The sequence below is a fragment of the Gobio gobio genome (assembly GCF_949357685.1).
Source record: "Gobio gobio genome assembly, chromosome: 25".
In the NCBI taxonomy this organism is placed as follows: domain Eukaryota; kingdom Metazoa; phylum Chordata; class Actinopteri; order Cypriniformes; family Gobionidae; genus Gobio; species Gobio gobio.
The window spans coordinates 21970492-21984668 of record NC_137121.1 but is presented as its reverse complement, the minus strand read 5'-3'; the positions used below and the strand labels follow the sequence as shown (position 1 = coordinate 21984668).

General features: G+C 47.0%; 1 protein-coding gene across 6 annotated transcripts in view; it reads left to right on the top strand.

Moving 5' to 3' along the window:
• The first annotated feature begins 13032 nt into the window (after positions 1-13032).
• Positions 13033-14177, top strand: part of cadps2 (Ca++-dependent secretion activator 2) — a 202499-nt gene continuing 201354 nt past the window's right edge. For all 6 annotated transcript variants that reach the window (XR_013815960.1, XR_013815961.1, XM_079809208.1 and 3 more), the window contains exon 1: positions 13033-13589. Coding sequence is in view for 4 of the 6 variants with exons in the window: in XM_079809208.1 (XP_079665334.1) it covers positions 13284-13589 (306 nt within the window). In the remaining 2 variants the exon portion in view is untranslated. The remainder of the gene's footprint in view (positions 13590-14177) is intronic.

The window sequence follows — 14177 nt, the reverse complement described above, 5'->3', positions numbered from 1 at the left end:
AACCATTCATAGTCATCATGTTCTCTTACAAGAGGTTCTCTCGTATTGCGTAAGTTTCCTTACGCATCGGGAAAGTATTCTTTCTTCGAGATTTCTGAAAAACCCAAAATTATCCTTAATTTTGTAACATTGTCAACGCAGTGCGGCAGCCTGGCAGACCATAGCAGGCTATTCCAGCGTGCTATTGGCTGCTCTGCTGGCAACTGCAGCAGCCTATCGGTGAGCCCGCGTGACGTGGCGACCAATGAGGGCGCTTCGCGCCCACCTGGCTTCATTTGCCTACAGGTGGGGCGTGGCCACGTGTATATAAGCAGGGCTCACGGGCTGCATATTCGATTTTCTTTTCTTCAGCGAAGCCCTTCGCATCGCTGGATCTGGAACCCGCCACCGTGATCGTGCAGACGAGCAAGCAGAGGACAGCGCCTGAAGAAGCCGGCAGCATCGCGCCACCTTCAGCCATCCGTGCCTGCTCTGCTATCCGGCAGCCCATATCCTTTTTCACGCTCAGTGTTGTCGCCGCTGTGTCACACTTTCTCAAAAAGAGCCGAGCGTTTGTTCCAAAATGTCTCGTTCCACCTGCGGCTCGTGTCACGCGCAGCTCAGTTCCGGGGACCGCCATGTGATCTGCGCTCTCTGCCTGGGCCGTGATCACGCCGCCGCCGCACTTCTCGCCGGCGGATTGCGTAGTGCGAGGAACTGACGATGTCGACCCTGCGGGCTCGACTCGATCAGTTCGATGACGACATCCCTCCAGTCTCTGCTAAGCCGCGCAGAAAGAAGCGCCGCTCGCAGCGGACTCCGGAGTTCGCTGAGAGAAGCTCGCCGGAACCCTTCCCGCCCGCTTCACTCTCGCCTTCCCCGCCCCCACCCCAGGCCGCCATTTCTGTTGCCGCCTCCGGGGATGAGGCGGATGCGGCCGTGGAACGCGGCGACAGCTTCTCCATCATGGCTTCCGACAGCGAGGAATGGTCTTCCGCGACCTCTTCAGTCCGGGCCTCCGGACGCTCTCGAGCGGGTGAGGACGCCGAACTGTTGCGCCTTCTCACCCGGGCTGTCGAGCAGCTAGGCCTCGAATGGGCCCCGCCCAAGGTGGCAGCGCCGAATCGACTTGACGGATGCTTCCTAAACAGTCGCCGCCGTGCGCCCACCTCCAGGACTGCACCTTTTCTGCCAGAGCTTCATGAGGAGCTCGCGAAGTCCTGGAACGCGCCATTCTCCGCGAGGGTCTCGTCTCAGGCTTCTTCGACGCTCTCACAAGTTGACGGCGCGGCTGAGAAAGGCTACAATGCTATCCCTCCGGTGGAAGAGGCGGTCGCAGCGCACCTTTGCCCGCCTTCTGGTTGGCGCTCAAAGGCTGCCCTCCCATCTAAGGCCTGCAGAGTGACGTCATCGCTGATAGGCCGCGCTTTCGCTGCCTCCGGTCAAGCTGCATCTGCTCTGCACTCTATGGCCGTGCTGCAAATCCTCCAAGCCAATCTCCTCCGCGACTTGGACGAGAAAAGCGGTGACGCTGAGTTGATCACGGATTTGCGAAGCGCGACGGATCTCTCCCTTCGCGCTACCAAGACCGCAGCACAGGCCCTCGGACGCTCTATGGCCTCCCTCACGGTAGCGGAGCGCCACCTCTGGCTCACACTCGCGGACATGCGAGAAACAGAGCGCGCGGCCTTTCTAAACGCCCCGCTCTCCCCGTCTGGGCTCTTCGGACCAGCGGTCAAGGGGATCGTCGATCGTTTCTCTGAAGTGCAGAAAACGACTCAGGCAATGAACCTCTTCCTGCCTCGACGCCCCGGCGCTAGCAATATCTCCGTTGCTCGCCGTCCTCGCGACCAGCCAGCACCGAGCTCCGCGCAGCGCGGCCCCCTTCGTCTCAGCGAAGACCGAGCGGCCACCCCAGATTGCGCTCTTCCAGCCGTGGTAAGCCGCCTCCACCTCGGGGCCCCCGGCCTAGGATCGCGCTGAAGTCCGAGCCTCCAAAGTCCTCCTAGCCAGAGGCAAGAAACGACGGTTAAGTCCCGCCGCGGCCGGACCACCGTCAAAACTCTTTTTCCTGTCAGCCCCCGCCACTGTGGCTGCTGCAGATGGATTTCACGCAGCCAACGAGCCGGCAAAAATGCCTTCTCGCCTGTCAATAACCGCCGTTTTTACGGCGAACCAGAGAAATCACAAAAGTTGCATTATTTCTGGTTGCACGGCTCACGCCGTATGTGTTTCAAATGCAGTAAATGTGCCCACTTTTCTGTGTTCACCCCTGCACACAAGCACTATAAACCCCGTGTCCCCCACTCACATAAAGCGGCCACCGGCCGCTCGATTGCTAGAGTTAGGTCACGTGTCCGCTTGTTTGCGTCCACGACTAACCACCACACGCGCTGTCACACAGCCACTCTTAACCGGTCATGTTCCACGCGTAAGAGTTGTGCCCGCTCAAACGCGCTCACACATTTTCGCGAACGTTATGCCTCAGGCGCTACGCGCCGCGCCTCACACCATTTGTTCTCCACCCAGGGTGGCCGGAGCGATGAGTGTAGGTCCACACACAAGCCACTCCCCGCTCGAAGCGGCAGAGATACAGTGTGTAGGGCGGCCAGCCATCACGAGCGATCGGCTGGCCCACAGCACAGAGAGCGCGCGCACTGCGCCCGCCCCTCCTATACAGGCAGTCGAACCCGCGAAGCGCGGCGTTTCGAGCCCGGAGGCCGTTCTATCCCGTGTGGCACACGCGAGAGCGTGGGAAGCCATTCCAGGTGTATCAGAATGGGTGCTGAAAACAGTGAAGCACGGCTACACTCTGCAGTTCGCTCGCCGCCCTCCGCGCTTATGTGCGCGTACAGAGACGAGAGTGAGCGAGGAAGTAGCACATCTACTTCGAGCAGAGATAGCCACGCTGCTGTGCAAAGGGGCTATAGAACCGGTTCCCCATTCTATGAGCGAGTCAGGCTTTTACAGCCGGTATTTTCTCGTGCCAAAAAGGGATGGGTCGCTCAGACCGATTCTGGATCTGAGGCGTCTGAACAAAGCTCTTATGAGAAGATCGTTCAAGATGCTCACGACCAAGCAGATCCTCGCGCATATTCGCCCGAGAGACTGGCTAATCTCCCTAGATTTGAAAGATGCATATTTTCAAATCAAGATAACGCCGCGTCACAGGCCATTCTTACGATTAGCCTTCGACGCCCAGGCTTTTCAATACACCGTCCTTCCGTTCGGCCTGTCACTAGCACCCCGTACATTTACGAAGTGCATGGACGCGGCCCTCGCTCCTCTGAGAAGTCGAGGGATGCGAGTGTTGAACTATCTGGACGATTGGCTCATCCTGGCGCAGTCAGAGGCCGAGCTCCTCGCCCACAGGGCAATGCTGCTCAGCCATCTGGACAGCCTGGGGCTCACGGTCAATTGGACCAAGAGCTCATTAGTGCCCACGCAATCAACCTCATTTCTGGGTTTGAATCTGGACACTGTGGCAATGTCAGCCCGCCTGTCAGCCCAACGCGCGCGCCAAGTTCGGCGCATGGCTGCGTACTTCCGGCCGGGCAAAATCGCACCTCTCAAGCTCTTTCAGAGGATGCTGGGACGTATGGCCTCAGCTGCAGCTGTGCTCCAGCTGGGCTTAATGCGCATGCGCCCGCTGCAATGCTGGTTAAACGCCCGAGTGCCTCACAGAGCCTGGGCGTCCGGAGGCTTCAGGATCAGAGTGACTCAGGGCTGCGTTTCAGCCCTAGAGCCCTGGTTAGTAGCCGACTGGTACCAGAGGGGAGTGACGATGGGAGCCATCTCACACCGCAAGGTCATCTCGACGGACGCCTCCACCACGGGTTGGGGCGCCGTTTTCGAGGGCAGATCGGCCTCGGGCCTCTGGTCGAGCGAGGAAAAACTCCTACACATAAACTGTTTGGAGATGATAGCGGTAGAGAACGCGCTCAAGCAGTTTCTCCCGCTTATACGAGGACACCACGTGTTGGTCCGGTCGGACAATACCACAGTGGTGTCCTACGTGAACCGGCAGGGCGGTGTCAGGTCCAGGTGTCTGGGCAATCTGACAGAACGCCTGCTCGTGTGGGCACACAGCTCGCTGCGCTCGCTGAGAGCTGCGCACATACCGGGCCACCTCAATGTGAGCCCGGACAAGCTGTCCAGGGGCCTCATTCTCCCAGGAGAATGGTCCCTGCACCCCCAGACAGTCCAGCTGGTATGGCGCCTTTTCGGCAGAGCGGAGTTCGACCTCTTTACAACAAAAGAGAACGCCCGCTGCCCGAGGTTTCTGTCCAAAAGCGAGGATGCGCTGTCCCAACCTTGGCCCAGCCTCCCGCTGTATGCTTTCCCGCCGATTTCCCTATTGCCCCAGGTCATAGCGAAAATCAGGGAGACGCGCCGCCCGGTGCTCCTTATAGCGCCGCGCTGGGAGAACCAGATTTGGTACCCAGAGCTGGTGAAGCTGTCGCACTCACCCCCCTGGCCAGTTCCGCTGAGAGCAGACCTCCTCTCTCAAGCAGGAGGGTCAGTTTGGGATCCCCATCCAGAGCGATGGTCTCTGCATGTATGGGTGACCAACGGATACCCGTTGACCTGCCCGAAGGGGTTATGAACACGATTTCACACTCTAGAGCCCCCTCGACGAGGCGGTTATATAGTTCTAAGTGGTCGGTGTTCACTGAGTGGTGTGTTTCCAAGGGATTGGACCCACAGCAATGTGGGGTCCAGCGGGTGCTCTCCTTCCTCCAAGAGCTTTTGGAACTGGGCAGGTCCCCTTCCACGCTCAAAGTGTATGTGGCGGCTATAGCAGCGTTCACTCAGACGACGCTAGGTAGCACGCTAGGAAGGAACGAGCTCATCATCCGTTTCCTCAGAGGAGCCAGACGGATGAATCCCCCACGGCCCCCATCGGTTCCTATATGGGATCTGGCCTTGGTCCTAGAGGCCCTGAAGGCTCATCCCTTTGAACCGCTCGAGACTGTGGAACCAAGGTTCCTTTCGCTAAAAACCGCGTTCCTGATAGCTCTGGCTTCAGTGAAACGCGTGGGGGATCTACACGCGCTCTCAGTGAGCCCGACGTGTATGGAGTTCGGTCCTAATGACTCTAAGGTCATTCTCAGACCGAGGCGTGGCTATGTCCCCAAAGCGATCGGAACTCCCTTCAGGGCGCAGATTATCTCCCTCTCGGCTCTGACAGCATCCGACGAGGGGGACGGTGGCAATATCCTCTGCCCTGTCAGGGCATTGAGGGTTTATGTCACACGCTCCGCCGCCTTGAGGCGTTCTGAGCAGCTATTTGTTTCGTTTGGTGGGCGCACTCAAGGTCTCGCCTCCTCGAAACAGACCCTGTCCAGGTGGATAGTGGACGCGATTGCAACTGCATACGCTTCAAAACACCTGCAGTGCCCGCTAGGTGTCAAAGCACACTCCACTAGAGGCATGGCCTCTTCGTGGGCTTGGGCCAAAGGGATTTCCATCCACGATATCTGTATGGCGGCAGGCTGGGCCTCCCCGTCTACGTTCGTGAGATTTTACAATCTGGAAGTTCCTGCCTTACAGGCGAAAGTGTTATCAGTTCAATAGGGCTGTTAGTTCTGCCCAGTGATTCTGCGCAGACATAGCTCACATACTGGTAGTAAGTTCGGTACTAGGCTCATGTGAATTTGAAGGAGACCGGCGGTGCCGTTCCCTCGTTTACGGGACGAGCTGTTGTGAGTTTGAAGGTGACCGGCGGTGCCGTTACCTCACTCATATAACAAGATATTGTGAATTTGAAGGCGACCGGCGTTGCCGTTCCCTCATTCATGAGACAAGGTGTGGTGAATTTGAAGGAGACCGGCAGGTGCCGTTCCCTCATTCATGGGACAGGGTGTTGTAACCACCCGTTGTAACCACCCGTCAGTTCGAATGAAGTGTCTGTATATGTGGTGACCCGTTTTCCTTACCGGCCACTCTGCCAAGCAGTGTTATGGTCCCCGGTTCCCTGGGATACATATGCTGTACGCGAGGCGCGCACGGCGTTGACAATGTGTTCCCGATGCGTAAGGAAACTTACGCAATACGAGAGAACCTCTCGTAAGAGAACGATACTCGGTTACTTAACGTAACCTCGGTTCTCTCTAGAAGAGGGAACGAGTATTGCATTCCTTGCCGTGCGCCCCGCGGGCTTTTACGCTTCAGAACTACGAAAACCGAATATGCAGCCCGTGAGCCCTGCTTATATACACGTGGCCACGCCCCACCTGTAGGCAAATGAAGCCAGGTGGGCGCGAAGCGCCCTCATTGGTCGCCACGTCACGCGGGCTCACCGATAGGCTGCTGCAGTTGCCAGCAGAGCAGCCAATAGCACGCTGGAATAGCCTGCTATGGTCTGCCAGGCTGCCGCACTGCGTTGACAATGTTACAAAATTAAGGATAATTTTGGGTTTTTCAGAAATCTCGAAGAAAGATTACTTTCCCGATGCGTAAGGAAACTTACGCAATACTCGTTCCCTCTTCTAGAGAGAACCGAGGTTAGGGCTGCTCGATTATGGAAAAAATCATAATCACGATTATTTTGGTCAATATTGAAATCACGATTATGTAACACGATTATTTCACATGACTTTGGGAATGTGTTGTATTTATTAAAAATACACCTTTCAACAATTCAATTGAAATTGTAACTTTTGTTGTACTTTTTGAACTATTAAAATAAATAATTTAACATATATTCAAATCAAAGTATAAAAGTATTCACGTAAAAATGATAACCACAAATAAATAAGATCAACAATATGGTTCGGCTAGATATGGTTTTCAGGTACGTCAAACATTAGTTTTCAGGTGCAGAAATGTATCAAATGTAAAATAACATTGCATATTTGAGTGCATAAATTAAAGATGAATCCTATTAAACTTACAAAAGCTATTAAATCCGGATCGGATATGCGTCGTCTTTATCGACTGTATAAAGTTCACTTAAGGCATACACAGACTATGTCTGCTTGGATACTCATCAAGATGGACATGTTGAGATACGTTTTGTGTGAGTTTGTCCGTTCAAGAGCAAGACTTGAAAGAGAACTCAATATTTGCGCGCTGAGAGACGTGTGCGCGCTCTCGGATGAGCGCACAGAGATACATTTCCTCACAGCGCGCACGGCTTCTCATTCGCGTCTTCTGGCACTAAACCCGGGTGATGACAGTGAAAACGACTGGTCATATTTGAACACACGGCAGCACTCGCATGCATTGAACAAAGTTTACAAAGAGAGAATTATTTGAAAAATATGAGGGGGAAAAAGGACGTTTACACGGCACCCCTGCTCTCGTAATTTTTTTTTCTTTATTAGATTGTCATAGGTCAATCTGTTTAATTTTCAAGTGGTTAAACAAATTCGTGGTGTTCCCTTGCGTTGCAGGCTTGCAGCCACTACCATGTAGCAAATCTTGCACGTAGCATGTTTCTGCTCGTCGTCTGATTCCTCGAAGCCAAACTGTTTCCAGACAACGGAGTTGGTTTTGCCTTTTTTGCTCACCAAACGCTGCTGTAACTGTCCTCCTTCTGCCATCTTTACGGGCGGATGGGGAGGGGCGGATGAGGGAGGGGCGGATGAGCGCGTGCGCGTTTCATTCAGAACGCAAGACAAAATAAGAGTGTTCTTGCAAAACTGAACATGGCAAAATAATCGTTTTTTCTCGATTGTACTATTTTGGTGATCGTTGGGAGGCAAAATCGAAATCAAAATCGAAATTCGATTAATTACACAGCCCTAACCGAGGTTACGTTAAGTAACCGAGTATCGTTCTAGAGGGAATTCATACTGATTAAAAAAAAAACAATGCTTTGACAAAACTGGCATCTGTATCAATGTTAATTGAACTGTGCACTGAGTGGATTGTCTCGTCTCTAATTACTGAATCCCACCATTAAATGTTTTGACAAATCTAGTCAGGGTGGCAGACTTATCAAAGAGATTCAAGAGGCAGATTAGCTTTGATGAAACGAGGTTACAGAGAAAAATTGTCATCCATTTATGTATGTCTGCAGTGGAAGCTGTTTAAAGATAAGTAATGCTCCTACACAGAAAACAGCCCTGAAAGTATTAATAAAATAATTCCTTGCCATTTTCATTAGGGGGAAAACTGTATAGTAAAACATTTAAGACGTTAGAGCTAATGTAAAACAAAAGAGGAGGCTCTAATGTGCCATCTGAATGGGCTTGGGCTAATATTTGTTCTCAAAGTGAGGCAGTGATCAGAACTAATTCTGTAAACCACCCACGTTATGAAAATTCATGCTTGGATCCTGCAGCCATTGTAATTCAAGGTCACTGTTCAGTTATGTCAGAAGTAATGACATATGAAGTATGAAGGGTCTAATCTGATTATGTATTATTTAATACTTATTTCTGACTTAATTATGGTGCAAGGACTATTGAGTTTAACAATTAGGAATCGCTTTTCTTCCAGCTCTGAGTCATCACCATCATATAATTTCTCTGGCCACGTAGGTCAGCAAGCTGAAAATGAACAGTGATTTGCTTTCATCGTTCAAATATTTTTCACATGGTTAAAAAGGTTAAAATTGTAAACGCACCTGAAGCACAATTTCGATCTAAATTCCTGCATTCACAGAGGGTAGCAACTCTGTTCAAGCCCTTGTGACTCTCCATTAGAAATGTATGATTTCTAGTTTATTGTCTGTGGTAAGAAGGTTGCTTTAGTCAGGGCAGACACCATATTTAATCATACAATATCTGAATGAAAATGAGGCTGTGAGGGTCCGTTTTGTAATGATTGCAATGTTTTTCACTTTGCTGTCGATCATTCATTTGATGAAATATTTCAAAACACACTAATCTTAAATCTAGGGCCCTATCATACACCCGGCGCAATGCGATGCCAGGTGTGACGCAAGTTTTTTTAAGCTAGTTTCTAGCCACGTTGTTTAAATAGCAAATGCACTTGCGCCCATGGGCGTGCTGGTCTGAAAACAAGGTGTGTTCAGGCGCATTGTCAGCGCATTGCTTTTTTGAGGCAACTTAAACCGACTGCGCCATTGACCAACAAAAACCTGGTCTAAAGTCAATGGTGCAGTATTTTTGTGTTATTTAAAGGTTGTGTTAAATTGGCTAATTATTTGACCAATCCTGGAAATACACACATGTCTTTAAACTGACTCGTCAGGTTAAGGGTATCTATATTCCGACATGTACAGGGCTCGACATTAACACTTGTCCGCTTGTCCAGGAAAAGTGGATTTTTTTGAAGGGGCAAGTGAAAGAGAATTTTACTTGCCCAACCGGACAAGTAGCCTGATAAAACGTCATTAACAAAAAACAACTGGGGAATCACCAAAATGCAAGAATGATTTTGCATTCATTAGTGTAAGTGGCGATTGATAGTGGATAATAATATATAATGTATAATGAACTGACGGTAACTATAACGTTGCTGTTGACGCTCGTGCAGCCTCTCGAGGAGAAATCGAAACAAATGTGAGCCGCTCACACAGAGAAACTCAGTTAACACACTGCGTTTATTTATATTAATAACATATGTAGCAACAATGAGTTTTGGGGAATAATTAATTCAAATGGTATGAATATTCATGAGTCTATGAATATTATTTGCTTGTTGTACAGACAAAATTTACGTATAACGGAACCTTTAATCATTTAAAAGTAACCTTTATCCAAATTGATTTCTTCATCAATTATCAATCTTACAAACCTTAAGAAACATTGATCTGTTTGATCAGGACAAATAATATCTCTTATGTTTGTACCATTTGTATCACTGAAGGAGTAATACAAGAAAATCAAGCTTAAATGGGTAGCTAAAATCTTACGTCTCATTGACTTTGATATCTGTGAGCAAAACAATACGGATTCAATTTAATGCAATCATTGGGTTTTAATAAAACAACTACAGTTTACAAAGCTACGATTCATACGGGGGAAATATGCATATATATGTAGGAGAAAACAAACAATATGGTACAAACAAGGAAACATGAAACTTAACGAATAATAAAAAGGGAAGAAGAATTAACAAGAGAGAGAGAGAGAGACAGAGAGAGACAGACAGAGAGAGAGAGACAGCTTCAGTCTTTTCGCAAGAGCCCACAAGAAATTCATATAAATTCATAATTCAGACAACCTTTTTCAAGCAGTTTGATTGTGAAATAGAATACTTGCATTACTACAGCTTCTCGTGTAAGTGTCTGAGTCCGAATCGTCGGGGAAGTTCGCTAAGGCTTTGTGAGTCCCAGGTGAACTTCTTTGAAGTTTAGGAAAGTCACTCCAGAAGTCTGCCGGTTTCTCTCTCCGTGGAGGCCTTCTCTCAGGGTTGGGAAGACCAGGGTTGGTCTTCCCCTCCATGGCGAAATGCCAAGCGGTCCGTTCCTTGTGGTGGCGAGAATGCAAAGAGCTGATGGTCGGTTCCAGTTTTTATAGAGGGGAAGGCCGACGCCTTCAACGCTCAACGCTCTTGCGGCTACATGATGTGGTTTGGATCTAATCAGCGTAACACACAGGCCCTTTGTTTAAGCATGATTTGATTAGACAAGTCACGAGGGCTGTGAGGTGTTCAGACTTTGGTCTATCCTGCCACATGACTGATTGAATCATTACTGTTACACATATGATACAGTTGCAACGTTATATTACCAAGAGTGCTGTTTTCCTGAATAACATCACGACTGAAATTGACGCTGATTTCATATGACAGTTCAATAAACAATTATTAACATTAAGTCACTTACATTTTAGATGCAATATTGAGTGTTTTTGTTCTATTTCAGCAGTGAAAATAGTTTAAAACAATGATCACAGCAGAACGCGTGTCACAGCAACAGCGTATTAGTGAATGATTCAGTGTTTTGAATGAATCGGTTGAATTAAAGATTCAATTACTGTAAACGACTGCCTCATTCTTGAATGAATTAGCCGTTTGAACGATTCGACTCATTGACTCGCTCATTAAGATCACATGCCGCCACCTACTGGCGTTTTAGTTTCATGTTTAAACATTCTTTCCAACTTTTCTTATATGTATATTCAAAAAATATTTAAAATAATCTCATAACATTATTTAATGAAGTTGTAATTTTTCAGTGTAAATTATTTAATTTGATTGGTAACAGCCGTGTCTTCTTCTAATTTAATTTACTGATCAAATTTAAGAATATAAAAGGAAAGCTGAATCATAGAGAGTATGAATCAAGATAAGGGGGAAAATGCCCTCTATAAAAGGTAAAAATATCACAAATATGCAGATTTAAACATGTCAAAGCTAACTGAACACTGGTGAGAATATTGCTTCAGAATAAATTTTATTTACAACACACAAAAAAAAACCCAGAATTTTTTCTAATCATTTCGAAAGTGAATGACAGATATACTTGTCCGAAGGACAAGCACGTGAACAAGCTTAATGTCGAGCCCTGATGTAAATAGCAATCCACTATGGCGCGAATGGAACTGGCTTTTAAAGGGAATGGGAGATGAGACTCTGATTGGTTTATTGCATGTTATGCCCAAAACACACCTATGACTCATTAAGAGACTAGGGACAACCCTTTTGGACCCTTTTGGAGCGCTGACCATTTTTCCCGTAGATATCCATAATAAAGGCTAGATGTCTTACGGCGGAGTCTCTAATGTCATCACCGGCGGCCATAATGTCACAGGCAGGGCTCTGTGGTGCCTGATGTAAGGCGAGTGATCTGCATGAACACAAATACTCTTATCTCACTGAAATCTTGACGGATTTACAAATGGTTTGGTTTCTTACAAACATTATTAACGTGGCTATAATTATGGATGCTTGGACAAATTATGAATCATTTTTCATAACCATGCAGTGTCAGCTCCTTTATAATATAATTTTATGGCATGGTATATTGAATGAAAAATCTGTAATTGAATCCAAACCAATGCCTTCATTCATCTTCGGAACACAAATGATGTGTGCATGCAGTGTCATAACTACATCTCTGACGTTTATAACAAACCAAACTGTTTGAAAATCGGTAGAAAATTGAGCAAGTTATAGTTATTTAAAAAGTGCAAGCACCCATGAAAACAATGTTACGAGTGAGCGAGCTGCCTGTGACAAGATGGCCGCCAGGTGCGGACATCGACCTCCATTGGCCAGCAGCGCGCACGAGACATCTAGCCTTTATTATGTATATCTATGATTTTTCCCGTTGATAAACTAGCTAAAGTAGATTCAGACACGCCCTAAGTGCACCTGCACTTCAGACCATGTTCTTAGCTCCTTAAAATAGAGCCCCTATTATCTGATGAGGGCGGGACAACTCGCCATTCACAAGTTTGCAGCAATATCAAGCGACAATGATCCAATCAATTCCCGATTTTGCTGCTTGATATTGCAAACTGGTATTTCTGTCGTAATTATAAACACTGGTTTGTAGCGCAAATATTTTTAGCGTTTACAGCACTTTGTAATCTCGTTATTTCCTAATAGCTCTAATGAATCAAGTCGCGCACATACACAGAAAATAGTTTTGTTTGAAAAGCCGTTTCACTCGAATACTTCACAATAGGGAAGAAAAGACTATCACAACTTCCGTTTCATGCAGACTTTAAATGTGATTATTTCCTGTTGCAGGGGACTTTTCATATTTTTTTGTGAATTACATACAAATTAATATCTGTATGTATGTATGTATGTATGTATGTATGTATATATGTATGTATGTATGTATGTATGTATGTATGTATGTATATATATATATATATGCCCCCCCCCCACTATCGTTTCAAATTTTAACCTTTCTATCTATAAATTTCCTACCAATTGAGATATGCACAAATAATTACAAAGAGATTGTTTATAGCATTGATTGGAATTGATTTTGATAATCAATAAAAATGAATAGGTGCAGCAATGCTGAATTTAAGAATATCAACGTGCAAACCAATTTATTGGGATGTAAAAATGAACATGAAAAAGCTTTACAGTTGTGTCGTTATCTATAGACTGCACCTTTAAGAAGGGAACCTCCCACGTGTTGCATGTTGTCCATGCCACAGGTTGCCTACCTGTCTCGCATAACTCTGCACTAACCTCCACACTCGCGCTGTCTCCACAAGAGAATAAAAAATAATGTGGCTCAATCCAACCGTCACCGAATCGTTCTCGGATTGACTCCGCCTTCAAAAGTCTCACGACTGACACATTTTGACATTCTCTCAGAAAAAAAAACTCAGCTTTTGTGGTCGAGGTCGTCAGAAACCTCTCGGGTTTCTTAGCTTTTCCCACAGCTGTGAGGAGTTTTCGCCTCTTGAGTGTCGACTATGCTGGACCCTTCCTCCAGCGATGAATCTGAGGGAGAACTGCCACCTGAGGACGAACCGCCCGTTAAAACTGGCAAACCTGTTAAAAAGAGTCCCAAACCCGAAAAGACGTCGGACGCCCCGCGAACCCAAACCAAGGAACCGGTCCCTTCTCCCGTTGAGGCGGACAAAACCGAGCAGGAGAGAATTAAGAAAGAGGAGACGGAGAGGAAAATTAAACTACAGATTTATGTGTTTGTGTTGAGATGTATCGCGTATCCGTTTAACGCTAAACAGCCCACCGATATGGCTCGCCGTCAGCAGAAGGTGAGTGACCGTTAAACCCCTGTTTACAATATTTCGCGCTTCAAATTAATGCGCGCGCCGCACTTGTCTCAATCCATTGATATTGGCGCTTGCAAACTTCTGCGTTTTTACAAAAGGAGAGTACTTTTTACAGTTTTTTAAAAAGAGATGTGTAAGACTGATAACTGCAAATTCCTGAGCATCACACTTTTGATTGATTATAAATGTGTTTATATACTGTGCTCATATCTGTGTGTCAGCTATTAACTATTTGGAGGATCAAGCTAAATTAAGCATTGATAAAATAGTGCAAGTGAGGGTTAGTATCACGCTTTAACCCTTTCTATTGCAGGGATTTTGAAGTTAGAAAATGTTTGATTGCTTTTTGTGTGTGGGTGTGCGCAATGGACTTTAACAAATACTTTTTAGGTATGTTTCTTAAAATAACATGCGACAATGGAATGAAATGAATCATGCTTTTATTTATTTTACATAATGTGTAGTGAAATGGAGTGATGTTAAGTAGGCTAATGTTAATATATATTTTTTAATATATATATACAAATATATATATATATACAAATATTACTGCAACATCACAATTTACAC